The following is a 27,409-nucleotide window of genomic DNA, read 5'->3' on the forward strand; positions in this document are numbered from 1 at the left end:
TGATAGAGAAACACACACACACATACATACACAGAGAGAGAGAGGGAGGGAGGAGGCTTGAGAAGTCTGTTACAGAGTTTTGCCTTTAGTGACTCTAATGTTTCATAATTATGACACAAATGTCAGATTTTCCACTGAATGAAAACAAAACACAAAAAAGGTGTTTCTTTAAAGGGGCAGTATTATGATAAATCACTTTCTAATGGTTCAGTGATAAACATCCTTTAGCCTCATTCAGAGGGACAAAGATGAAAAAGTTCTGTTTCCTCCCTCCATTGTTATTACACATTTTGTAAAATGTCAGCTCCAAGCGGGCGAGTTGGATTTTTCTCCCGTTGTGACATCACAACGTGGAAACTCCTCCTCCTTACAATTCTGGCTCCTTCTACCCTATAATAATGTGAGCTCCTCCCTCTCAAACAGGTAAAACAAACATAGCAGATGCGTCTGCTGATCTCTTTGATGTGTCCTTATGAGTTCTTTCTGGGCAAGGCCAACTTCAGCATTCTCTCAGGCTGGACACGCCTCCTGTTGCCCGATGGTCTCTGGAGAAGAGAGTGACAGGTATGGGAGAGTAAAAATGTTCCCTCATCCTTGTTGATGTTGAAGCTCAACTTCCTGATCTCGATGGCTTCTTTGATCCAGCGTTTGTTTGTTTCCTTCTGTCCCTATTATTTTTCTGTTGTTTCAGTCCATGACGTGGTCCGTGACATGGTCTCTGACGTGGTCCGTGACATGGTCTCTGACGTGGTCCGTGACATGGTCTCTGACGTGGTCCGTGACATGGTCTCTGACGTTGTCTGTGACGTGGTCTCTGACGTTGTCTGTGACGTGGTCTCTGACGTGGTCCGTGACGTGGTCTCTGATGTGGTCTCTGACGTGGTCTCTGACGTTGTCTGTGACGTGGTCTCTGACGTGGTCCGTGACGTGGTCCGTGACGTGGTCTCTGACGTGGTCTCTGACGTGGTCTCTGACATTGTCTGTGACGTGGTCTCTGACGTGGTCCGTGACGTGGTCTCTGACGTTGTCTCTGACGTGGTCCGTGACGTGGTCTCTGACGTGGTCTCTGACGTTGTCTCTGACGTGGTCTCTGACGTTGTCTGTGACGTGGTCTCTGACGTGGTCCGTGACGTGGTCTCTGACGTTGTCTCTGACGTGGTCTCTGACGTTGTCTCTGACGTGGTCCGTGACGTGGTCTCTGACGTTGTCTCTGACGTTGTCTCTGACGTTGTCTCTGACGTTGTCTCTGACGTGGTCCGTGACGTGGTCTCTGACGTTGTCTCTGACGTGGTCCGTGACATGGTCTCTGACGTTGTCTCTGACGTGGTCCGTGACGTGGTCTCTGACGTGGTCTCTGACGTGGTCTCTGACATTGTCTGTGACGTGGTCCGTGACGTTGTCTCTGACGTGGTCCGTGACGTGGTCTCTGACGTGGTCTCTGACGTTGTCTCTGACGTGGTCTCTGACGTTGTCTGTGACGTGGTCTCTGACGTGGTCCGTGACGTGGTCTCTGACGTTGTCTCTGACGTGGTCTCTGACGTTGTCTCTGACGTTGTCTCTGACGTTGTCTCTGACGTGGTCCGTGATGTGGTCTCTGACGTTGTCTCTGACGTGGTCCGTGACATGGTCTCTGACGTTGTCTGTGACGTGGTCTCTGACGTGGTCCGTGACGTGGTCTATGACGTTGTCTCTGACGTGGTCTCTGACGTTGTCTCTGACGTGGTCCGTGACGTGGTCTCTGACGTTGTCTCTGACGTTGTCTCTGACGTTGTCTCTGACGTGGTCCGTGACGTGGTCTCTGACGTTGTCTCTGACGTGGTCCGTGACATGGTCTCTGACGTTGTCTCTGACGTGGTCCGTGACGTGGTCTCTGACGTGGTCTCTGACGTGGTCTCTGACATTGTCTGTGACGTGGTCCGTGACGTTGTCTCTGACGTGGTCCGTGACGTGGTCTCTGACGTGGTCTCTGACGTTGTCTCTGACGTGGTCTCTGACGTTGTCTGTGACGTGGTCTCTGACGTGGTCCGTGACGTGGTCTCTGACGTGGTCTCTGACGTGGTCTCTGACGTTGTCTCTGACGTTGTCTCTGACGTTGTCTCTGACGTGGTCCGTGATGTGGTCTCTGACGTTGTCTCTGACGTGGTCCGTGACATGGTCTCTGACGTTGTCTGTGACGTGGTCTGTGACATGGTCTCTGACGTTGTCTGTGACGTGGTCTCTGACGTGGTCCGTGACGTGGTCTATGACGTTGTCTCTGACGTTGTCTCTGACGTTGTCTCTGACGTGGTCCGTGACGTGGTCTCTGACGTGGTCCGTGACGTTGTCTCTGACGTTGTCTCTGACGTGGTCCGTGACGTGGTCTCTGATGTGGTCTCTGACGTTGTCTCTGACGTTGTCTCTGACGTGGTCCGTGACGTGGTCCGTGACGTGGTCTCTGACTTGGTTCATGACGTGGTCTCTGACGTGGTCCGTGACGTGGTCTCTGACTTGGTCCATGACGTGGTCTCTGACGTGGTCCGTGACGTGGTCTCTGACTTGGTCCATGACGTGGTCTCTGACGTGGTCCGTGACGTGGTCTCTGACTTGGTCCATGACGTGGTCTCTGACGTGGTCCGTGACGTGGTCTCTGACTTGGTCCATGACGTGGTCTCTGACGTTGTCTCTGACGTTGTCTCTGACGTGGTCCGTGACGTGGTCCGTGACGTGGTCTCTGACTTGGTCCATGACGTGGTCTCTGACGTGGTCCGTGACGTGGTCTCTGACTTGGTCCATGACGTGGTCTCTGACGTGGTCCGTGACGTGGTCTCTGACTTGGTCCATGACGTGGTCTCTGACGTGGTCCGTGACGTGGTCTCTGACTTGGTCCATGACGTGGTCTGTGACGTGGTCTGTGACGTGGTCTGTGACGTGGTCCATGACGTGGTCTCTGACTTGGTCCATGACGTGGTCTCTGACGTGGTCCGTGACGTGGTCTCTGACTTGGTCCATGACGTGGTCTCTGACGTGGTCCGTGACGTGGTCTCTGACTTGGTCCATGACGTGGTCTCTGACTTGGTCCATGACGTGGTCTGTGACGTGGTCTGTGACGTGGTCTCTGATTTTGCAGATTTTAGATATTCCTGTTTTGCATTTTCTTTCCTTGTCCTTGTGAGTCATCCTGCTGTCTACTTCTCACATTCCTTCTGATGTTTATTTTTTTCCCTTGTATTAAACATTCTTCCTGTTTCTCCTACATATGTATGTTAGCATTTGTTCAAAATTTTAACTATTTCAAGGTTCATCTCAAGTTAATAGTCCATTGTTGGTGCTGCATCAGCTTTCTATCATTCCACTTGTCCAAACATGAAACAAAGTGTCTCAAGTTTCAAATATTTAAAAAAAACAATAATAATTACAGGAAAACACAAAATATAAGATAAAAAGTCATAGTTTGACAACATTCCTAAGATATATAATGAAAAACAAAACTATTGTACATTTTAATTCAAATACAATATTTTAGATATCTTTTTAAAGCCCTATGAAAATTGCCCAATATTGTTTGTTTATTTGCAAAAAGTGAAAATCAGCCAAACTTCAAACAACCCAATGAATGGAAATTTTAAATGGGAAGTAAAACTATGTTAAGCAAGCCAGACTATGAGCACATTAAGGAACTATTAAGCAATATTGTCCAGGTCAGCAAAAATATTTTCAACTTGTTGCAAAAGAATAAAGAAATGAATCAAAGAAGTAAACCATGTAGAATAGCTGTCAATAAAAAGTCACACGCATCAAGTTTATCAACCTAGTTCTTTACATTAATAATACTTCTGAAAAGTCTGTTATACAACTTGTTTAATTTCAAAGATCTCTACTACATGGGCCAGTTTTACACAGCATTTCATGAACAAACACACACATAACACAAGGATCTGTTCTTAACGTGTGGGTGACGGATACCACACCTCAGTGGCTCAAGACTGTTTGAAAGGCTTTGTGGCTCGGGACCTTCCATCACCACTGAATATAGACTGACCTGCTTAAAGACGCTGGATCCACTCAGTTTTTATCATGACTCTCTCAGCAAAGCACGACATCTCTGGCTCATCGTGTGTTAACTGTTTCTCATTGGATTGACACACATGCACAACACTGAACACATCATTCAGGGCTGCCAAGTTTCAGAAAATAACAATAGTGAGACTTTAATGACCTGATGCGATCCGGTGAAAAAAGTGTCCTTTTTTAACATGACTTTGTTTTACCTTCAGAATGATGTCATCACCTCCATACCAGCAGCTCTCCCTGCACTGTGTCCTCCTAATGATAGTTTTAATCAACCGCAAATTACAAATGAAAACTAACAAGAATGAATACATTTATTAGTCAATATTTCATATCAACAACTGTCCATCATTTATCTGGGGACATGTCTCATGTTGTAGGTGTTTATCACAGATGTTGATGATGACAGAGGCTCCCACTTAAAACACTGTGGCCCAAGGCAGTGCTACCTTTACCTCAGCTCTCCTTGTCTGCAACAGAAAGGACGTCATTAAAAAGATCATCATGTAAAAAACATTCAAACATCAAGTCATTTTTCATTGAATCAATGTCTATAGAAATACACTATTACATACAATAATAATCATAAGAACAGTTCAAATGAACATTAGATTAGACATTTGTTTCATTTACTATGTATTTATGATGATATAACCTACAAGTGTAATTCAGCTACTAACAGTGTTTATAACACTGTTAGTAGCTGATTAAGAGTTTTAATTCATTTAAGTTAATGTCTAACACAGACATACACACATAGGAGTGGGTGATATGGGGAAAAAAATCATATCACGATTTATTCTTTGTAAAATCACGATCACAATATGATTTTTTTCATTCAAATCATTTACACTATTTTATTGTTATTTACCAATAAAACAAACAAATTCACTTACTTAAAATCATTGCCCTAAATGGACAGTCTTTTTACTTTGTTTAACTAAAGTAGTGTAGCATTAGCATTAGCATCACTGCTTCATAACAAGGCATCATATCAGTCTAGTGATTTCTATTAGTTATTAAGGTAACACACTCATATTAATAAAATCATACTTTAAACAGTGTTTGAACGCCTCATTTCACACAGTTTAGACAATCATATCCTTTACAAGATAAAACGTTACTGCTTTGGTTACATTAGGCCTGGGTGATATGGACCAATATTCATATCTATATATACATATCTACATATCTGTATTTATTTTTCCATTAGGAACTTAATTTGTGCAAGGGCAGCTGTGCATGTACTGTAAAAACAATTCATGTGCAGCAAGATGAAATAAACCTACACTATCATCAACATTCATATTCATGTCAGCATTTTGAAAAATGACCAATCTGAGCATTAATACAGGAAAGAACAACGATTTGTTATCGTAATTTTGTGTTTTTTTTCCTCATTCTGCGTATGTTTGTTGTTGTCTTGCTCGTTGTGAGGCATTTTGTGCATTTCTGTTGTCTTTTTGTTTATATTTCCAGTAAAATAAATGTTTTTTGGAATCATATTGTGTATTTTTGCTGCTTTTTTGCAGTTTTTTTTGTATCTCTGTTGTTGTTTTGCTTGTTTGTTAGTGCTGTGGGTCATTTTTCATGTTTTTGTTGTCTTTTCGTGTACTTTTGTTGTCATTTAATTTAATTTTGTATATTTTTCTGAGTCATTTTATATATTTCTGTTGTTTTTGTTCATTTTTGTAGTTTTGGATAGTTTTTCTCTTGTCTTTTACTGTATTTTTGTATGTTGTAATGCTTTGTATTTTTTTTATGTATTCTTGCTCTTGTTCTGCACATTTTTCTGTCATTTTGTACATTTACTTTGGGGGCCACATAAGATTAGACCGAGGGCCACCAGTTGCCTATTGTCAGATCTAAGGTCTCGACCCATTAAACTCTGCCTTAGAGTCTAAGATATTTTGTCACATTGACAACATTAATGTCCAAAATGTTTTAAAAAGTGTATGACTACTTGTGTTTAAAGTTTAATCAAAGCAAAAAGTCCATTTGATCACGTGAGTAAATCCTTTTTTAATCTGACGGAAAGCGGAACCAAAAATCCAGTCACGTGATTCCGGTGCAGCCGAGCAGATTATCAGCTGCACAGTGTGTGATCTGCTGTGTTACAGTTTTAGTCGTTTTCCTTTCGGGATGTTTTCTCAGGGCTCGGAGAGTTTAATTAAACAAGCCAGGTAAGAGAAGCAGGAAAACACACATATTTTATTAAGAGAACACCTAGCAATAACTTATAATCATCCGCATTAGAGAGAGAGATCTGGAGGTGTTTTGGTGTAATTGGTGACTATTGTAAATGGTGATCAGCTTCTAGCGATGTGGCTGCAGCATTTCAGCTACCATTAGGAAATATGTTTAAATATGTTGTTCTTTAAATGGCAGTTAATTTTTTTTTTAACCTTTGTTAGATGATTGTCAGCCAACAGTGTCACATATCGGGTTACTGCGTTAAAGTTGCCTTATTATTATTATTATTATTATTATTATTATTATTATTATTATTATTATTATATTCATGAATAGTCATTTTAACAACAAAACATCAACTTTTACTTTGGTAAAATACAGCGTTTAGTAAAGTACAAGGACAAAAACAAAACGGATTTTGCCTTTTCGAATGATCATAGTGATAAGTTAGAAGTCTGGCACCAAACAAAGCATGTGTACAAATGTCTAGTAATTGATCAAAACATTCTGCTTAAATTTTTTTTTTTTTGTCAATTAAAACACCATATGCTGTATTATAATACATACTTTCACTTTCTCAAATATAAATCTAGTATAAAAAATAAGTCATTAAATAATAATAAAATAATATTTTTGTAATGTTTTTAATACAGTAGAATTTTTTTTAAAGTAATTAAATAATAATGTTTTTTTTTAAATATTTAAGTTATTATTCTTTTTCAAATTAAAACGCCATCCCTAAATCTCAAACAACTGTATTCTATACTTTCACTTCCTCAAATAAAAATTAGTTAAAGAAAAAACAGTATTAAAATGATTCATTAAATAATATTAAAAATAATATTTTTGCAATGTTTTTCGATTTTTCAAATTAAAACATCATCACACAATCTCAAACAACTGTATTGTATACTTTCACTTCCTCAGATATAAATCTAGTTTATAAAAATATCTGAGCTGGTGCATGTTGTCACTGTAGTGCTACCCATAACACTATATCACAAACATGGTCAAAAAGTGGGGTCGTCAGAAATTTAATTTGTGATTTCAACATGGGATCACGACCCAAAAAAGGTTGTGAACCACTGCCCTGAGGTGTCACAGTAACATTCACAACAAAGATAGAAGGAAAGAATTGACTCAACGTCTCTTCCTGATGTTTAGCACTTATTTCACATAATCTACTTTCACTTGGAGTTCAAGTCACGCTTAAACCTCACAAAAACACAAGCATGTTTTACTCAACAGTTCACAAATCATTCACAAACTCATACATTTTGTTTTGCAAATAAGAAACGTACCTATCAAACCAGTACTGCATGTTTTAAACCTTCAAAGAAACAGGTCTACTTGACATTTCTTAGTTAGTTTATTGGCATTTGTGAGTGAATCTGCAAGGTGGACATTTTTTAAGTACTATACAATAAAAACTACAGTTTTTGGCACAAATTCTCAGCCTTACAAAGAAATGTCCTGTTTTGTACTTAGTGGATCATTGTTTGTAATTGAAGTCAAGTTTCTTTTTTTAAAACATGCTGTACTTGTTTGTAGAGCTGTAAGAATACATTCAACCAACAATCAATTTGAATCATGATTAAATTAGAAAAAATAAAAAGATTGTGATTCAATGATGCACTTAACTCCTCCTTTCAATTTTAATACGTAGAGGTCTTTTTATTTTTTTTTGTCAAAATACAGGTTCTTATTATCAAGAAATTTTTAAATGGAGTGTGACGATATCTTGATACGGCGATATGTCGCGATATTTTTCCGCATTATCGATTATCTATTTTATTTTATTTTTTCCAAAGCCTTTTTTGCATTTTCACTAAAATGTGCAGGTAGGTCTTCACAGAAGCTATAGGGAGCCATTGTATAAGAGTCAAAGGGCCACATTAGGCCCCTGAGCCACAGGTTGCCGCTGCTGCTCTCAATGTGAGCATGCACTCAGTGAACGACTCGTTATGTCTGGCAACGTTCATAGTGGACCACCCGCACTCCAAAGGAGCTCATTGGTGTTTATACTCTGCTCATTCACCTGCAGCCATGTTGTGTGAACGTGCATCGTCTCCTCACCTGGGCCCATGAGCATAAAGCTCGACCTGAGCCTGACCCATTAACTTAAATTGTAGGTCAGAGCCCGAAGCAAATCCGACATAAAGTATTATTTTATTGAACGTATTGCAGCTGGTAGATTATTAGTGCAGCGAGGGGGGAGGGAGGGGGGGCACGCACACACACTCACCGCAGCCCAAAAGGTATTTTAATGACGTGACTCGCATCGTTATCACAGTTTTACTGGCTTTAATGGAGGTCGTAGTAACACCAAAAATAAACAATCAAACACACAAAGAACACACCTACGCTACCGTGGTAACCGAATTGTTCCCTCTTTTCCCCGCTTACGCCCGCCCTCTCCCCAGCCTCCCAGCCAATCAACACTCAGAACACATGTAAACAAAGACACACATTGGCAGAGAAAGCTGAACGTAACCATGATGCCTTCATGAACATGGGAAATCTCAGCATCAGTGAACCACTGAATACACAGGGACATGACGAAGCGTTCAGCTGCTCCGTCTAAAATAAGTAGAACCATACGCACTCGCACGGATGTGACCAGATATAATATTCACTCGCACACTGAAAATATACTTGCATATGCAACCATTTTAGTTGCAGTCTGGAGCCCTGGCTCTGTTCATAGGACACTTTTTCAATTTATTGTCTTTCAGAGATGTAATATAAAAATTGTATTTTTTTGTCTTCCTTGTTTTGTCATAGATTATTGTAGATTGATTTTTGACCAATATATTGATAATAGCAGTATCATCATATCGTGAGATAATTATTATTGTGAGCTTTGTATCGCGTATCATATTGTGAGGTACCCAGAGGTTCCCACCCCTAATATATTTTATTCTTATAACCTTCTTACAAACTGAACCAAGAGTGTGGCGTCTAAATAAGTGTCACTAAATCAATCACAGCGCCTCCTATTGTTTAAGCAGAGTATTGAAGCCCATTCTGTACTGTATCGAATTTAATCCCTTCTTATTTGCATCGATTTCTAGCTAATTTAGAATCTATCCTTACATCCCTATTTGTTTGACAGGTACGGTTCTTATTTGCAAAACAAAATGTATGAGTTTGTGATGATGTTTTACCACACTGCCACAATGTCTGAGGCTTCACAGCTTTAATTTTATGCTGCGTGGACCATAATCCTTAGATGATACTGTACTTCATGGTTAGTGATTATTTTACTCTCTGTTTTTTAGGGATTTGTTTGTTCACATTCACAAAAAGTTATTGTGAAGAATATCCAATAATACTTCAACATCAATCCTAAAGTGTTTGACCAATGAAAGAACCGTCACATGGGTCCTGGTGTGCTGTGGTGTTGTTTCCAGAGAGATTCAGGAGCAGGAGCTGCAGAAGTTTTACAGCCGCCTGGTGAAGCTGCTGCAGGCCAAGGATCTGGGCCATGAGGCGGTGGACTCACTGCAGAGGCTTTACCTCCTTCTGTCAGTCAACAAGCACAGTAGAAGGTAAACACTTCACATAAAGCACAGTACTGCTCAGCAAATAATGAAGATAAATGTAAATCAATGTAGCTTCTTCACTTCTTTCAAACATCCTTGCATGACAGAGATGAATGTTATTCTTCATTAAATGGTACCTGTAGTGAAAATAATAGAATAATAGAAATGAGTTTGAATGTATTACCAATAAACAAAATATGTGCACCTTTTTATAAAAATACACTAAGCTCTTAAAGGTCAAATGTCCTGCTATTTTTCACCATCTCCATTTGTTCTAAGAACCCCAAAAACATAGTATTTGAGGTTTATTTTCCCAAACTCGCCAGTTTTCCAGAGTTTTAGCCCCTGAAGAGTAATGCATATTCATGAGTGGGCGTGTCAATAGACGGGACACTGACATCCTCCTTCCCAAACAGTGACGTAGGGCCAGAGGACGGTCCGCCCTCCTCCCACCCACTCCGTAGCTGTCTTCACGCTGCTTTATAAACACGAGACAGAGCGTGGGGGCGGGGCGTTGACATAAAATACATACATAGCACTGCGCGAAGGTCGCTGAAATGCTCATCTTCGTAGGCGTGTCTATTTACATGTCAATCACGGCAGAGAGCTTCCTGGAGGCGTGGCTTCTCCAGCTCAGTGCCACGTCAAATTTGTCATCAAAGTGGGAACGTGTCATCAAATTATAGCGATGTGTTTGTGTTCACCCTGTAGTAAGAAAGGAACAAATCATCCTCTAACTAATGATTGATGAATCAATGATAAAAACACTTTGATCATGTGTATGAAGCCATAATAGACCTTTATCATGTCAGCAGCAGCAGCAGCAGCAGACGTGCTGACGTGGTGATGTATCGATCATTTCCTGTTTACACTCTACCGCTGCTTGCAGCGCTCTACTACTGTGTTCTGCTAACGCTAATCAAACTTGTTGTCATTGATATTCTAGCCTTGAAAACACTTGTTTTAATTTTTTACCGTAGAGTTAAACGTACGAAGGTTAAGTAAAAAGCAACCTCGCCTCTTAGAGGCAGTGTAATCTCCTTTAAACTTCTAAGCTATGCTAGCTCTAGCTTAGCCTCCCCCCCGGCCAGCAGTGACTGGGTTACTGTCCGTGGTAAGCATAGTCGAAGGTCAAAAAGCCGCTCGGGACACCACCATGTTCACGTCTCAAACAGGTTCTCCCCCCTCCGTGAGGACAACACACTCACCGGGGAACAAACTCTGATAATTGGCGACTCCATAGTGAGAAACGTGAAGCTAGCGAAGTCAGCGGGCATCGTGAGGTGCATCCCAGGGGCCAGAGCGGGCGACATAGAATCAAATCTAAAGTTGCTGGCAAAGAGTAATCGTAAGTTTGATAGGATAGTCCTCCATGTCGGCACTAATGACTCCCGACGTCGTCAGTCGGAAGCAACCAAAGTGAACATTGAATCAGTTTGTGCTTATGCTAAAACAATGTCGGACTCCGTAATTTTCTCTGGTCCCTTACCAAATCTGACCAGTGATGACATGTATAGCCTATAGCATGTCATCATTTAACCGCTGGCTATCGAGGTGATGTCCAGAAAACGAGGTGGGCTTCATTGATATTTGGAGATCCTTCTGGGGAAAACCGAACCTGATAGGAAGAGATGGAATCCATCCTACTTTGGAGGGAGCATCTCTACTATCAGAAAACATGGGACAGTCACTGTTATGACATCTCATGAATGAGACCATGTTACAGAGGGGGAGTCCTCCACGCCCCTCTGCGCTTGCCTTAGGACAGTTTCCCTCCCATTGCTATCAGGATAGCTGTGTTCATCGCCATGGCAACTGTTGTGATGGTGATGAATATTATTTTATGGAGACGGTGTCTGTCCCCCGACCCAAATTTCACAATGATTTTAACATAAAAATCAAATAAAAGAGCTATCAATTATAAAAATCTGAAAAAAATTAAAATCTCAAATCTAGAAACACCAAAACATAAAAGCATTAGATGTGCTCTATTAAATATTAGATCACTGAGATCCAAATCTCTACTAGTAATCAAGATGAATATGTTAGTTTAAATGAAGCCACTCCTCCCAGTCATTTAAATACTCATATGCCACCTGGACATTCTGGAGCGGTTCGGTATATACTCCTGTTACAAACTTAATTACCAAAAAAGCGAGTTGTTCCCGATTAATTCACTAGCTAAACAGCTCCCGCGTTCTTTACCACTATCTCTGGCTGGTCGGGTTAATTTGATCAAGATGATTACTCTTCCTAAATTTCTTTACCTTTTTCAACATGTCCCCATATTTATCACCAAATCATTTTTTGTTAAATTGGACAAGTTAATATCCAAATTCTTGTGGGGAGCCAAGCCGGCCCGAATCCGCAAGTCGGTCTTACAATCTCCCAGGCGTGATGGAGGGCTTGCACTCACAAATTTTAGGCGATACTACTGGGCAGCCAACATCCAGAAACTCCTTTACTGGATGGATGGAGGCTCCGAGCCCCGGCCCGCCTGGGTGCACCTCGAAACGGCAACCTCACATTTCTCACTACGCTCTGCCCTATGTTCATCACTTCCTCTCACTTTAAACCTTAAAGGTGTTAACACTATGGTGTCGATCTCCATGAGAATATGGAGCCAGCTCAGGAAATACTTGGGTTTACTGACCCCGCTACTTAAAAACCACTTATTTAAACCTTCCCGCACCGACCCCACATTCATAACTTGGCATGACTATGGTATTGCCACTGTGAAAGACCTCTACAGAGATGGAATCTTCTCATCTTTTGCGGAGCTCTCCTCTAAATTTAATTTGCCAAACTCCCACCTTTTTCGTTTTTTTCAGGCGAGAGACTTCGTTAAGAAGCTGTTTCCACACTTTTCAAACCGTCCACCGGAAACTCTGATCGATATTTTGCTATCTATGGGCCCCAATCATAAAAAATGTATCTCTGTGCTATACACCTCCTTAGGTTCGGTTGCCCCGAACCCTCTATCATTAATACGAGCCTCGTGGGAGAGCGATTTAAGTATGAACATACCTGATCAACAGTGGGACTCTGCCCTAAATCTGGTTCATTCCTCCTCGATATGTGCCCGCCATAGCCTTATTCAATGCAAAGTCCTCCATAAAGTTCACTGCACTAATGCAAAATTATCCAAAATCTACCCCACTGTCAGCAATACCTGCAATAGATGCAAACAATCCCCTGCCAATCATATACATATGTTCTGGTTGTGTCCTAAGCTGTGCTCCTTCTGGGAGAACATTTTTGACACAATGGGAAGGGCATACGGCCAGACCACCCCACCTAATCCACTATCAGCCATTTTCGGCGTATCTCCTGATTTCACGTTCTCTGTGTCACTAAAATGCGCTATTGCATTTACGACACTGCTGGCCAGGCGATTAATTCTGTTCAATTGGAAGCTGGCTCACCCCCCATCACATGGTCGTTGGATTAAAGAAGTTCTTTATAAACTTAGGTTCTCGCTAAAAGGCTCTGCTAAAGCATTTCAGAGCTCGTGGAATCCCTTTCTATTATATGTCAACTCTCTTGATTTATCCTCAGACTCCGATGGGGAATAATTTCCCCTTCTGTTCTCTCAGCCTATGTTTGTCTGTCTCCTGTGTTGTGTGTGTGTGTGAATGTGCTTGTGTGTTTTGTTGTTTTTTTTGTTTTGTTTTTTTTGCCATATGTCCCTGGTTTATTTGACCTGAATGGGGTGGGCGAGACTAGGGAGGGGGTGTAAGGGTTTTATCAAACTTCAGAAATGTACCATTCGTATTTGCACTTGTTTTTGTACTGCTTTAAAAATTTCAATAAAAAGAGTTGGATTAAATACTCATATGCCACGAGACATAGGCCGTGGAGGTGGTGTAGCAGCTATTTATCATTCCTCTCTCCTAATCTATCCTAAACCAAAGGCCAGTTACACTTCCTTTGAAAGCCTGGTTCTAAATTTATCTCATACCAAATCAAAAACCTGCCAGCCAGTCTTATTTGCGATAATTTACCGTCCTCCAGGCCCTTATTCTGAATTTCTATCAGAATTCTCTGAGTTTATATCAAACTTAGTCCTCAGTTCTGATAAAATACTGATAGTAGGAGATTTTAATATCCATGTGGACAAAGATAGTGATAGCCTGAGCTCAGCCTTTATGTCCCTAATAGACTCAGTTGGCTTTTTTCAAACTATTAATGAAGCTACTCATCGTTTAAATCATACTCTTGATCTTGTTCTAACATATGGCCTTGATATTAATGAACTAAAAGTCTACCCTGAAAATCCTCTGCTATCAGATCACTTTTTAATATCTTTTAACATTATCCTAGAGGATCTCGCACTGTGCAATAAAATAGTTAGGAGTAGAAATCTGTCCAATAGTGCTGTGGCTAAATTTAAAGAGGCCATTCCTGCTGCCTTAAACTCAGTGCACCATCCAATAAATAACTAGGATATTAATTATAACCCCTCTCAACTGGATCTGCTTGTCGATAGCTCTGCTAGTCTACTAAAATCCACCTTGGACTCAATTGCCCCATTGAGGGAAAAAACTATTAAACGTCAGAGGAAAGCTCCGTGGTTTAGCTCTGAAACTCACACACTCAAACAAACAACCCGTAAATTAGAGAGAATGTGGCGCTCCAATAATCAGAATCAGAATCAGAATCAGCTTTATTGACCAGGTACAGTTTAGAACAATACGAGGAATTTGACTTGGTAGTTGCAGTGAAAGAAGACACATCAACACACCGGAGCAGCCTTTTGCGGCGCCCACATATTTAGGTGAAGAAGGGATCAACAACAGGAGGAGAGGAGGGGTGAGGGGGAAAAAAACTGCCAGTTTGAAACTGATTTCCTTAAACAGAGAAAACAGTGTGAAACCAGGAAAAAAACCGCCTCTGCAAACATAAATGTAAGCATGACACAGTCAAACAACTCGAGACAAGGCATGTGGGAAGGGTTGGGTGGGAGGTTGGCTGGGGGAGGGGGTCAGGTGGGAAGAACAGCAGGATTCCAGCTATTTGGGGACATGGGCGTGCTGCCAATGGGCGCTGCAACCACGCCTCCATGCAGCTGCGGATGGGAGGTGGGGAAAGATGGCCAACGAGGCATTTGAATTTGAAGACCTGTAGCTGCGTTACTGACAACCAAATGACGTGTGGAAAAGTTCAGCATCAACAGTTCCAGGTGGGAATGTAGGGAAGGAGCGGGGGGAGGGAGTGGGGGTAAGAGCCGCCGTCTGCAGAAACTTCCTGGTGATAAGAGATGAGACAACCTTGGCTTTAGCCTTGGCTGGCTGGGGAGCCGAAAGGGAGATAAGCAATGTGATTTGATACAGGCTATGTCAATTTCAATAGCCTTCTGTCCTGGGTCTCTCTGCTGTAATCCAATGAATGGCCTAGTTTCCACTTCCAAGCCAGGTCTCCAACTTCTCCCAGTTGTTATCCATAACGCGTAGACGATCCAAAAGCTCTTGCTTTTGATATCGATCAACACATGAGTCTGAGTGTTCAGAGCCCTGCTACATCCTTCAGAAATCACTGGCAGCTTTTCCAAAACAGTCGCCAGCGTAGTACGGACTTTTCGATAGATGAGGAAGCCACCAGCTCCGATCAGCAGCATGCCTACTATCATTATTCCAATCATGTAGATGTCCTCCACGTCTTCCACGGAAAGGATGGACAGACACACAACTCGCCACTTGTTCCAAGGGTCGAGGGTGTATCCAGCCGCAAACGTCCCGCTTGGACATGCGGGTTCACCACCCCCGGTTCTTTTTGTCGAAAAAATCTGATCGATAGCACTGAGAGACCAACTAATTAATTCCATTATTCCGGTTTTGGATGAGTTACAGAGAGAGGCTCTTGTTAGGCTCACAAGACCAGACAAAGCAGCAGCTGGGAGAGAGATAAGAAGGAAGGAGGGAGAAACAGAGAGTGCGACTGTCCTCGTTGAGAGAAGCAAGAAGAAGAGAGTCGACCACTGGGAGCAACTTAGGGTTCAGTGTCTTGCGCAAGGACACTTCGACACATAGTCAGGTACTGGGATCGAACCCCCAACCTCTCGATCAGAAGACGACCCACTACCACCTGAGCCACGGTCACCCACAAAGTAGCTGTAATCAAACCCCTTCTCAAAAAACCTACTCTTGATTCCAGCACTTTAGCAAACTACAGGCCTATATCTAATCTTCCTTTTATTTCAAAGATTCTTGAGAAAGTTGTGGCAGCTCAGCTCTGTGACTTCCTTCAAAACAACAGCCTGTTCGAGGACTTCCAGTCAGGTTTTAGAGCTCAACACAGCACAGAGACTGCTTTAGTTAAAGTAACTAATGATCTACTCTGGGCTTCAGATGAAGGACGACTCTCAGTGCTGGTTTTATTAGATCTTAGTGCAGCTTTTGACACTATAGATCACTATATTCTACTAGAGAGATTAGAGGAATTACTTGGAATCACAGGGACTGCCCTAAACTGGTTTAAGTCCTACCTATCTGATAGGTACCAGTTTGTACACGTGAATAATAGGTCTTCTGTGTACACTAAATTAAGCTACGGGGTTCCTCAGGGCTCTGTGCTAGGTCCAATCCTCTTCTGTATCTATATGCTCCCCCTTGGTAATGTTATGAGAAAATACTCTGTTAACTTTCACTGCTATGCTGATGATACCCAACTGTATGTATCAATGAAGCCAGGTGAGACAAATCAGCTATCTAAACTTGAGGCCTGTCTAAAGGACATTAGGGCCTGGATGGACCAAAATGTTCTTCTTCTTAACTCAGACAAGACTGAGGTCATTGTACTGGGTCCACGACACCTTAGAGAAACCTATGCTAGCCTAACTGCCCTAGATGGCATTACTCTGGCACAAAGCACAACTGTTAGAAACCTTGGGGTTCTATTTGATCAGGATTTATCCTTCAACTCTCACATAAAACAAACTTCAAGAACTGCCTTCTTTCATCTCCGTAACATTGCTAAAATCAGATCTATCCTGTCTCAGGGCGACGCCGAAAAGCTAGTCCATGCTTTTGTTACCTCTAGACTGGATTATTGTAATTCTCTTTTAGCAGGCTGCCCGAGCAAGTCGCTTAAGGGGGGGTCTGGCATGCTCGGTTGGAGAGAGGTTGGAGAGGGCGTTAAGAGAGAGGTCATTTAGGTTAGAGAGGGACCGGAGAGGGTCCCATTCCTCTCTCAAACACTCCCTCTATGTGTGCTTCTTCCCTTGTGTGTTTGCTCCTGTTCTCCTTCTGGCTTTTGTCTTGCAGGTCCGTGGGATCCTCAGTGTGGAGTTACAGAGTCTCAACAACTCTGTCTCCACCCTTTCCTCTGCACACACCCAACACAGCATAACGTGGATGGCTGTTCATCATAGGAACGGGATCCACACAAGGTTCCTGCTGCTTAACAGAAGGTTTTCCTTGCCGCCATGATGAATTCATGTTGGGTGTGGGATACATATGTATGTGTATATACGTATATATGCATATGTGTGTATCCATAACATGAAGAGTCCGTCCTTAAGACTGCTCTACTGTAAAGTGTCTTGAGATACCATTGGTTATGATTTGGCACTATACAAATAAAAGATTGATTGATTGATTGATTGAAAAAAATGTTTCATACCCATTTATGTTTTAATTTAGGCTGTATCATTATTATTATATTATTAGCGGTGCAAGCTTAGCATAGCCACATCGTGTAACAAGCCAGTTATCATGATGACACAGACCTATATAGACACAAACACACATACATGAGCCTACCGTGAAGAAAATATATACATCCAAGCTTTTGTAAGTCCTCATCTTCTCCATTGTGTAGACACCAGAGCTGTTAATGAGCTACTCATAAATATCAGGTCATTAGAGATCTGACCATGTTGTCAGGGTTGTTTTCCATGAACCTTGAGGTGTTTGGTATGGACATGATTCCGACCCAACCAGATGAAACTTCCCATCATATCAGTGCTTGGCCTTGGGCTACAATCTGCTGCAATATTCGTGCGACGTTGAGTAAAACCTTTGTGTTGTCCGCGGTAAAAAGTGGTTGTCAGGCAAATGTAAACCCCTCTTAAAATGGCAGAGGGCGTTGCTAAGGAAAATGTCCCGGATGACCAGTGTTTGGAATAATGGTGTTTAAAATAACGGCGTTTTTTTTTTCATTAAACCTTTCACTCTGGAGATGTTCTTTAGGTGGTAGAAGATGTTTTTGTGATAGATTTGATCTGATGCTGAATGTAAGATCTGAGTCAATCAGAACACCAAGGTTCGTGACTTGGTCTTTATCTTCTAAAGATCCAGACTCAGATACTTGTTGACAGCAGTCCTCTTTTCCTTGTTACCAAAGATAATCACCTCCATCTTATCATGGTTTAGTTGAAGGAAGTTTTCACTCATCCAGCAGTTTACTTTTTCTAAACAGTCACACAACACCTCAATGGGACCATAGTCATCTGGGTTCAGTGATAGATATAGTTGTGTGTCATCTGCGTAGCTCTGATAATCAACCTCACAGTTCTGTAAAATGTGTCCTAAAGGAAGCATATAAAGGCTAAACAGAAGAGGTCCAAGAACAGAGCCATGAGGAACCCCACAGGACATTGGTAATCTGTCAGATTCAAAGTTTACAATGTTTACAAAATAGCTTTGATCCTCCAAGTAGGACTTAATCCATTGCATTACTTTAACATTTAGTCCAACTAGAGATGTAACGATTAATCGTAAGGCAGTTAAAAATTGATTCATAGGTATCACGATCCACATCGATACTGTGAAAATTGAATCACAGTACTTTTTTTAACCAGCAGAGGGCGCTATCCAGAAGTGTTGGCGTTGGGCGGAATCTACTAATACTTTCTTTCTGGCCTCCTTTTACTTTTAGACATGTTCTTAAATGATTCCTTACCCCCGAGCACCGAAAAAATATCTGTAATATTACATGAATATCTGTGAAAGTCACGTTTTTCTATTAGCTCTGTCTGCTAGCATAGCATCTCTTCTTCACTGCAAGATACCTGCATGCCAACCGACCACTGGGTTACCAGCGCCCTCTGCTGGTCCAAACAAATATCTGAATACAATGCAATGACTGTTTCTTTTTTTTGTTTTTTTTTAAGTCCAATTGTTAAGGGCCAAATACATTTTCAGTTGCACTTTTAAGAAGAACTATTATGCAGTTCTGCATTATTTACTATAGAACCAGAATTTAAATTAATAGGCTTCTTCATTTGTATTATTCCTTTATTTATTTCATTCAAGATTTATTTTTAGTTAAATTGCATTGTTTTGAATAGTTTATCAAGGGATTCTTTTGACAATGAAAAATAAAAGGAAAATAGAATAGTTTTTTTTATAGTTTTGAAGCCAAAAAAAAAAGGAATATTTTTCAGTCATCATTTTTCTACAGTCCCATTTTGTAAAATAAATTGTGAGAGAATCGTATCGTGAGTCCAGTATCGTGAATCGAATCGTATCGGGAGTTGAGTGAATCGTTACATCCCTAAGTCCAACCCATGTTTACAATCTGTGCAACAAAACTGTATGATCTACAGTGTCAAATGCAGACTTAGATCAATAGAATGAGAACAGATACTTTTCCTGAATCAGCGTTCAACCTTATGTCATTGATCACTTTGATCAGATCAGTTTCTGTGCTGTGATGAGAACCAAAACCTGACTGAAATTTATCAAATATTTTGTTGAATGTTCAGAATTGACTCAGTTGGTTGAAGACCACCTTCTCAATGATCTTGGCCATGAATGGAAGGTTCTGATTGGTCTATAGTTAGCCAGTATAAAGGCATCCAGTGTTCTCTTTTTAACAGAGGTTTAACAGCAGCTACTTTCAGGGATTTTGGTACGGTGCCTGATTGGAATGAGCAGTTAATTATCTGACACAAATCAGTGATAAATGACTTTACAACAGTTTTAAAGAAGTTTGAGGGTTTTGTGTCAAGGCAACACGTTGATGGATTCAGCTGCTGAACAGTTTCCTCTATTGTTTTTGGGTTCACTGTAATAAACTCTAACATTGTAGTTGACTCCTCCCTCAGTGGTTGAAGCTGTTCAAGCTTTTTGTAATTTTGCTGGTTTGTTCTGATGTTTGACCTTATTGATTGTATTTTTTCATTGAAATATACAGAAAATTCATTGCATTTTCCAGCTGACAGTAATTCAGGGGCTATCTGATCTGGGGGGGTTGTGAGCTTTTCAATTACAGAAAACAACGTGCGAGAGTTGTTGACATTTTTGGCAATAATTTCATCACAAGCCATCATTGAATTTTCGCAGACTTTTTTTGTTTAGTTCTAGATGAATTTGGAGTTTTGTTGAAAACAGAACTCTTGAATCACCCTTCAGTAAGAATGACATATATTCAAAGGAGATAAAATCACCAAATGTTATTTCTTTGCACTGAAATATTGATTTAAAAATGGCAGCAACTCCACCACCTTTCCTGTAAGTACGACACTTATTTAAATTAATAAAGTCTTGTGGTGAACTTTCATTGAGAATAGTATTACTGATACCATCATTCAACCACGTTTCATTAAGAAATAAAAAGTCCAAGTGATGTGTTAAAATAAAATCATTAATTAGTAGTGACTTGTTAACAAGAGATCTAACATTAAGAAGAGCTAATTTTAAAGACTTTACTGGAGACACTGGTGGACTTTTTGGATGACATGTTATAGGAGTCACATTTTTATCTCTATTAAGCTTTTTGTTTTTCTTTAATTTCACAATTTTACCTGTGTTACCTGTCACCACAGGAATTAAAGAAGCTGCATTAACTCCATAAGGCCCTGACTTTTTCTGGTTGTTCCTAAAAATAGAGCTATTGCAGTCCGGACCCAGCACACATCAGACCTGTGTCGCTCTAAGATGAACACATCTGGCCTGAGGAGAAGAGTGATCCTGAGCCTGGTATCGTCGAGGAGGGATGGGTGGTGCTGATTGGTTCTTTAGAGGAGATAAGATGGGACCATGGTGGGGTAAAGGGTGGGGTGTCAGTCTTGTACCAGCCAGAACCAGCTCGTTCATCTGGGCAGTTAAATCCAAGAAGGCAGGGGTAGGAGAGAAGCTGGATGAGGTGGAAGTAGGTGAATTTTGGGGTGAAGCAGGTGGGTCCTGAGATGTGGGGGTTGGGTTGACCTCTTCATTTTGGTGATTTTGATTTCTTGCTGGAAGCTCATGGACTCCATGTTCTTTCCTTGTTGTGTTGTTCTCTGATGGTACATGTTGTCTGTCTTTATCAGAACTGATAGCAGTGTGACTGGTGAAGTAAAACAAGTTGGATGTGAAGAGTTTTACTCCAGCCTTGTTTAGACACAGTCCATCTGCTCTAAAAAGATGACCACGTTCCCAAAAAATAGGAACATTTTCTATAAAATTTAGTGAAAGGGCAGCACAAGCCGAAGACAGAAATTTATTCAAAGAGTAAATCCTTGAGAATTTCAGATCTCCTTTGTGGACTGGAGGTATCGGGCCACTGATGAACACTTTAGGCTGCAAACAGCTCACAGTTTTTAGCATTCTTGCTTTAACACCTCAGACTCCTCCTTGGCTAAATCATTTAACCCAAAATGAATCACAACATTTTTCAAACGTGGGTAATCTGCAACAATATGCAAGATTTTGTCAGCCAGGTCTGATACTGTGTCATTAGGTAAACAGATCACTTTCACGTTGCTGCTGAACATCTTCTGAGCATCTTTAACAGAAACGTCTCCCACTATCAGTGTGTGAGGTTGTTGCTTTGGCCTACCATGTCACTTTTGTTTTCCTGAAGCACTTTCAGTCTTCACAGTTCCAGAAGGTTGTGTGTTGACCTCATTAGAGCAGATCCTAGGTCATTCAGCAGTGGGGCGAATCGTTTACCCAGTTCTACATGAAACTGGGTTTGTGACTTGGTGATACTCCTGCCTTTAGCAGATGTCCACTTTTGTGCCTGGGCAGACAAGGGAGTTGATGTTGAGGCTGCAGTCTGAGAAGGGAGTGCAGGCCAGTCCGTCTCATTATTGATATCAGGGCGCTTTGCTCGGCCCGTTAGCCTTTGAAGTGGATATGACTTTTTCTTAGGCTTAGCTCCCAGAGTATTCCAGGGAGGACTCACACCTGTTGGCTTATCAACGGGAACAGGATCCTCCCTAGGCCTGATAGCTTTGTTAGCACGGGCTGGTAGCGAGTTAGCTTTATCCACTCCGCTGTTTTGAAACAGCGGCACAGTCGTATCATTATCATATCCACAGTGTTCATTAACCTCAATGTTTACTTGTATTCCTCGCACTGTAGTCTCCAGTTCAGTAATCTTTTGGAGGAGACTGCTGTATTCTGTTGTGGAAAGAGCCATTCTTCTGCTAGTTAGCTTGCTACTTGTAGTGATTACCTCAGAGCCAGAGTCAGATGGTAAATGATAGAGTTTGATGTTGAGGTATCGTATCATTTCTCAGAAGAAAAAGTTCATGTTTAGTAAATAAATTCCTCTGTGAGCTCCGCTCTGCTCTTTAGCTGCTGTCAGCTCAGCTGCCGGAAGCACAACACCAGGAGTGAAGACTTCTGGTGTTGTAAACAACTCTAATTTAATGAAACACCTCACAACGACACGTATCTAAAAAATCTGAATTATTTGACAAATAACAACTTTTTTTTTTAACAGTAAATAGTTACTTTCCTTGGTAATGAGTTACTTTTATTATAGAGTAATTCAGTTACTAACTCAGTTACTTTTTGGAACAAGTAGTCAGTAACTATAACTAATTACTTTTTAAAGTAACGTTCCCAACACTGCGGATGATGATGTCACCATGAAAAGGTGTATTTAGTTTATTAGTAATACATTTGTTGTTATTTACATTTTTACTACAAGTACCTTTTAACAAAATAAGAGCTTTGGCAGGTGCTGACTCTAATTTACCTATTAACTGGTCGTAAACTACTGACAGTGCTGTGTCAAAGTCTAAGTAAGGAATAAACCACACACCCAGATGAGCCAAACTTTTGGCAGGTTGAAACAAAGATTTGTAGCTGATAACAGCTCTGAGACACTGCTAGGCCAGGGTTGATCATAAATTAATTTTGGAGTTATACATTGTCAGCTGTGTGTGCTGACTCTGGAAACACTTAACATGTTGCAGACAGTTGAAGTCCCCATGTTAAGAACTGCCTTTCCATCCATCCATTGATTTAACAAATAAAATGATAATCATGTCATTAATACAGCTCTAATGTGTCTCCATTACCTTTATCTTAACTCCTGTATGTTTAAAGATGGTTTGATGGCAGTACTGACCAGATTTAGGGTCAATTACATTTTTCAAATACCCCGAGTGTGTGCATTTGTTATTTTGGTCATTTCCAAATGTTTATTTGAATTTTATTTCACTTGTAGATGACCCAGAAGTCACACCTATTCAGCTTTTGACCTCATGGTGTGAGGGGGCGCTAGAGCACCATCTATATCTATTTCACTACACAGCTCACTTCCAGTGTGTGCGTGAGCTCCCGTGGACTTCTCTTTTCTCTTTTGAGGAAAAATACTTTTTTACTGTTCATTATCTGGTGATGACATTTCAAAACGTTAATTTTCATGTTAGTTTGACCGTTCGCTATTTAGACCAGACAGACTCACCCTGAAGTTACTGACAGCAATGGCTGCTGTGTTCAAAGCTGCTCATTTATCAGCAGCGTGTGTGTGTGTGTGTGTGAGAACCAACGGAGGAGATTAGAGTCCAAGGTAGAGAGTCTCACACACACACACACACACATTGATCAGGTGCGCTTCACTATTGATCACCGTCTATGTGACATGTGTGCAGGTATGTGAGTGTGAGTGTGTAACAAACCAACATTTAGTCTGGTTACAGTCTGTGTCAAGACACCCGTCCATAGGGTGGTAGTGACTGTCGTGTTGAGTCAGATATAAGTGTTTACATGTTACGTAGACGGTGTTACATAGTGAAAGTCTTTCACGACACACCTGCCACTACATCTAACTACTGAAAATAGATAAGTTTAGTGAAAGTTAGGCAGGTACACGTGGATGGACTGGTGGTGAACATTTAGAATGGATCCCCCCCCCAAACACACAGACCAAACACGACAACAAAAATATGAAAATGACTCAAAATACACAAAACTAAATATTTGTACAAAAAAATACACAAAAGACAACAGAAATACAAAAAACTGCACTAAACAAAGATACAAAATGACTCCAGAATCACACTACTTAAGGCAACAAAAAACAATTATACAAAAAAAATGCACAAATGACGTAAAACAAAAAAACTAAGCAATATTTATACAAAAAGTACACAAAATGACAACAGAAATGCATAAAAATATACAAAAGGCTTTGAAAACACAAAATGACTCCAAAGCGCATACATTACAGAAAAATACATCAAACAACAACAAACATATGAAAATGACTCAAAATACACAAAACTAAATATTTATACAAAAATACACAAAATAACAATACAAATGCACAAAACTACACTAAAAAAGATACAAAAATACACAAAATGACTCCAGAATCACTACAATGGCAACAAAAAACAATAATTATACAAAAAATGCACAAAAAGACAACAGAAAGATACAAATATAATATAATATAAAAATGAGTATTAAAAAAACAACAAACACATTTATCATGCACATGTTTCATAGAATTAAACCAAGGAAATAGCACACGCTATTTTATTTTACACCCACAAATAAACCCCTTTATAACACTACAGAGTACAGAGTATGTACACCTCTATATACATACAACCTTCAAACAAATACTCATTTGACCATAATTAACTGTACTTAAGATCCCACATGAATGCATACTTCCAACGGGCACTGTACTAGTACTATTGATTACATTTTAGAGAAAACGTCCATGCTGGAAAGTATTGGGTTCCATAAATCTTAAAAACTTTGACCCTGTCTATATTTTTTGAAAGTTAATTCAGTCATCCTTCCAGATTAAAAATATAAATTTCTTTGCAAAGTATGTTATTGTAAATAATAGTCTACATTTCATCCTGTCCAAAGGCAGATCTTGCGTATCATTTAGCAAATATAGGTTAGGTTTCATATCAAAGACTTTTTCTAGTGTTTTTTGTGTAAATGAATATACTGAGCTCCAGAAACTTTTCAAACGCTCACATTCCCAAAACGTATGCAGAAATGTTCCATTCCCCACTTTGCATCAAGGACACTTTATAGATTTGTCTTTTGAAATTTTGTGCATTTTAACTGGTGTAAGGTACAATTTATAGATAAATCCAAAATTAGCTTCTTTAATTTTATTGCTAGTAAATGTGAGGTATGTACATTCACATGTTTGACCAGACATCATCTTCAAAAGTCAACCCTAAATCATTCTCCCAAGTTTTCTTTAACAAATGGTATCATGACTTTCCTCCTTTTGCAAGAATCTTGTAAAATTCACTGATTTTTTCCCTTGATTGTGTCCGAATAATTGTTTTTTCACATGATGCTGAAGGAAACTGACAGGTAGCAGAAAAACTCCATATGAAACATATTTTGATAATTGTTAACTACGTATGTGTAAAGCAGAACTGTAACACACCCACCACAGCATAACGTGGATGTGTTGGAATGGGATCCACACAAGGTTCCTGCTGCTTAACAGAAGGTTTTCCTTGCCGCCATGATGAATTCATGTTGGGTGTGGGATACATATGTATGTGTATATACGTATATATGCATATGTGTGTATCCATAAAATGAAGAGTCCGTCCTTAAGACTGCTCTACTGTAAAGTGTCTTGAGATACCATTGGTTATGATTTGGCGCTATACAAATAAAGATTGATTGATTGATTGATTGATTGAACATGGTTTCACAGTTTTGCCTTTGATTAAATTGTAATTGGCAGTTGTTGTAGAATTTCCATGGCAATTACAATCACAATTTTTAAATTACGATTAAATGAGAATTGTAATTTCTTTATCAGTTATGCTATGACAATGAAAATGGACCCAAACCCTGCTCCTGACCTCTGACCTCTGTCTTCTATGACTGAAGGTTACCATCAGAGCTTCAGAAGAGGCTCGTGTTGCTGCTGTCGTCTCCTGCAGAGCACTTCCAGGTGCTGAGTGTGTCTGTGCTCAGAGAGACGCTGTCACTCTCTGACCAGGATCTGAGTCACATCCAGGAGAACATCAGACCTCTGAACAGCCACGCTGCAGGCCTGCTGCTCTCACAGGTAGGAGGGGGACAACTGGTCTCAGAGTGGCTTAAAGTCAGGGTATGTAATCGCGTAATTGATAATTAATTACAATTATCACGTAATTATACTTGTAATTATGGTTGAAAAAAATCTGTTGCTATTGTATTGAGTTCAGATAGTTTACTTTGTAATTGTAATCTACAAAGCAGCAAGGTGTGTGTGTAACGATAATTGTGTGCGTGCGTGTGTGTGTGGAGCAAATATCTCCCAGACGCGGTGCCAGTTGGACCTGAAACTTGGTCAACGGGTTCCAAATACCCCAAATGTGTGTATCTGTTATTTTGGAGTAATTTGGTCATTTCAAAATGTTTATTTTAATTTAATTTCACTTCTGGACGGCCCCGAAATGAAACCTATTCAGCTTTTGACCTCAGGGTGTGAGGGGGCGCTAGCGCACCATCTATATCTATTTCACTACAAAGCTCCTCACCCGAGCAAGAGTCACGTGTGCGGCCAGAGCCAATCGCTGCGCACACAGCCAAGCCGACACAGACTGTAAACACACGAGCGATAGAGAAGAAGATAGTTTAGACCGAAACATAGAGCTCTCTGAATAGATCGTTTGAAACCATCAGCCACTGGTGAGTCTTTTACAGACAACGTTCCAACCTGTTCAATTCTCCTTCTGGAAAACTGTAGATTATCTGTGGTGCCGTACATGGAAGCTAAGCTCTGACCACTCGGTTCAAAGGTAAAAAATTATAGAATAGATAATACTTTAATTTACTTACTCACTCATGTAGTTTGGAGCTTTATGTTTTGTTTTTGCGCAGTTTTACTTTTCTGATTTGTGCTACAACACACACACACACAGACTTATATACACACACACACACACAGACTTATACTGTAATCGCAATTGAAGATGTAATTGTAATTGATAAATGTAATTGATGCTAACCCTGAAAAGTTCTAAATGTCAGTGGTTTATTGGTGATATTCTTCTGGAACAGGCCAGATCCAGAGACAATCTGTCTTCTCTCTGCGCTCACATTCTTCACTCACTGGAAGGTCGACTCTCTGAAGCTCCAGCTCACTCACGCACACACACTCTGCCAATCATCAACAGCATCCTGTCACATAGCCCCCAGAGCCTCACTGAAGGTGGGTGGAGCCATTATTCAGCTCCTGTTTTCTGATTGGATGTATTCACACTAGATCTCCTCCTCTCCTGGACTGACTGTAGATCATGTGACACTGCTGAGTAAGAAGCTGGTGGAATGGCTGCGTTACGCCAGCACCATGCAGGGAGGAGGAGCTTCATCAGGTGGATTCTTCACAGGACAGCGATCCCGTCAGGTCAGGGATCACCCTCCACATCACACACACACACACACACACACACACACACATTCCCAGCCTTGTAAATAAAA

The 27,409-nt window shown here is 40.7% G+C and overlaps 1 protein-coding gene across 6 annotated transcripts in view; it reads left to right on the forward strand.

Annotated features, from left to right (window-relative positions):
* The first annotated feature begins 6,114 nt into the window (after nt 1-6,114).
* The window catches only part of ap5z1 (adaptor related protein complex 5 subunit zeta 1), a 61,986-nt gene continuing 40,691 nt past the window's right edge, over nt 6,115-27,409 (forward strand). For 4 of the 6 annotated variants that reach the window (XM_028454500.1, XM_028454499.1, XM_028454498.1 and 1 more), the window contains exons 1-5: nt 6,115-6,230; nt 9,654-9,791; nt 25,832-26,054; nt 26,990-27,140; nt 27,223-27,335. In XM_028454500.1, coding sequence (XP_028310301.1) covers nt 6,190-6,230; nt 9,654-9,791; nt 25,832-26,054; nt 26,990-27,140; nt 27,223-27,335 — 666 coding nt within the window. In that variant the 5' untranslated portion in view covers nt 6,115-6,189. The remainder of the gene's footprint in view (nt 6,231-9,653; nt 9,792-25,831; nt 26,055-26,989; nt 27,141-27,222; nt 27,336-27,409) is intronic. The other 2 variants (XM_028454501.1, XM_028454503.1) reach the window with 1 other exon arrangement.

This window comes from Gouania willdenowi, chromosome 8 (genome assembly GCF_900634775.1).
Source record: "Gouania willdenowi chromosome 8, fGouWil2.1, whole genome shotgun sequence".
Lineage (NCBI taxonomy): Eukaryota > Metazoa > Chordata > Actinopteri > Blenniiformes > Gobiesocidae > Gouania > Gouania willdenowi.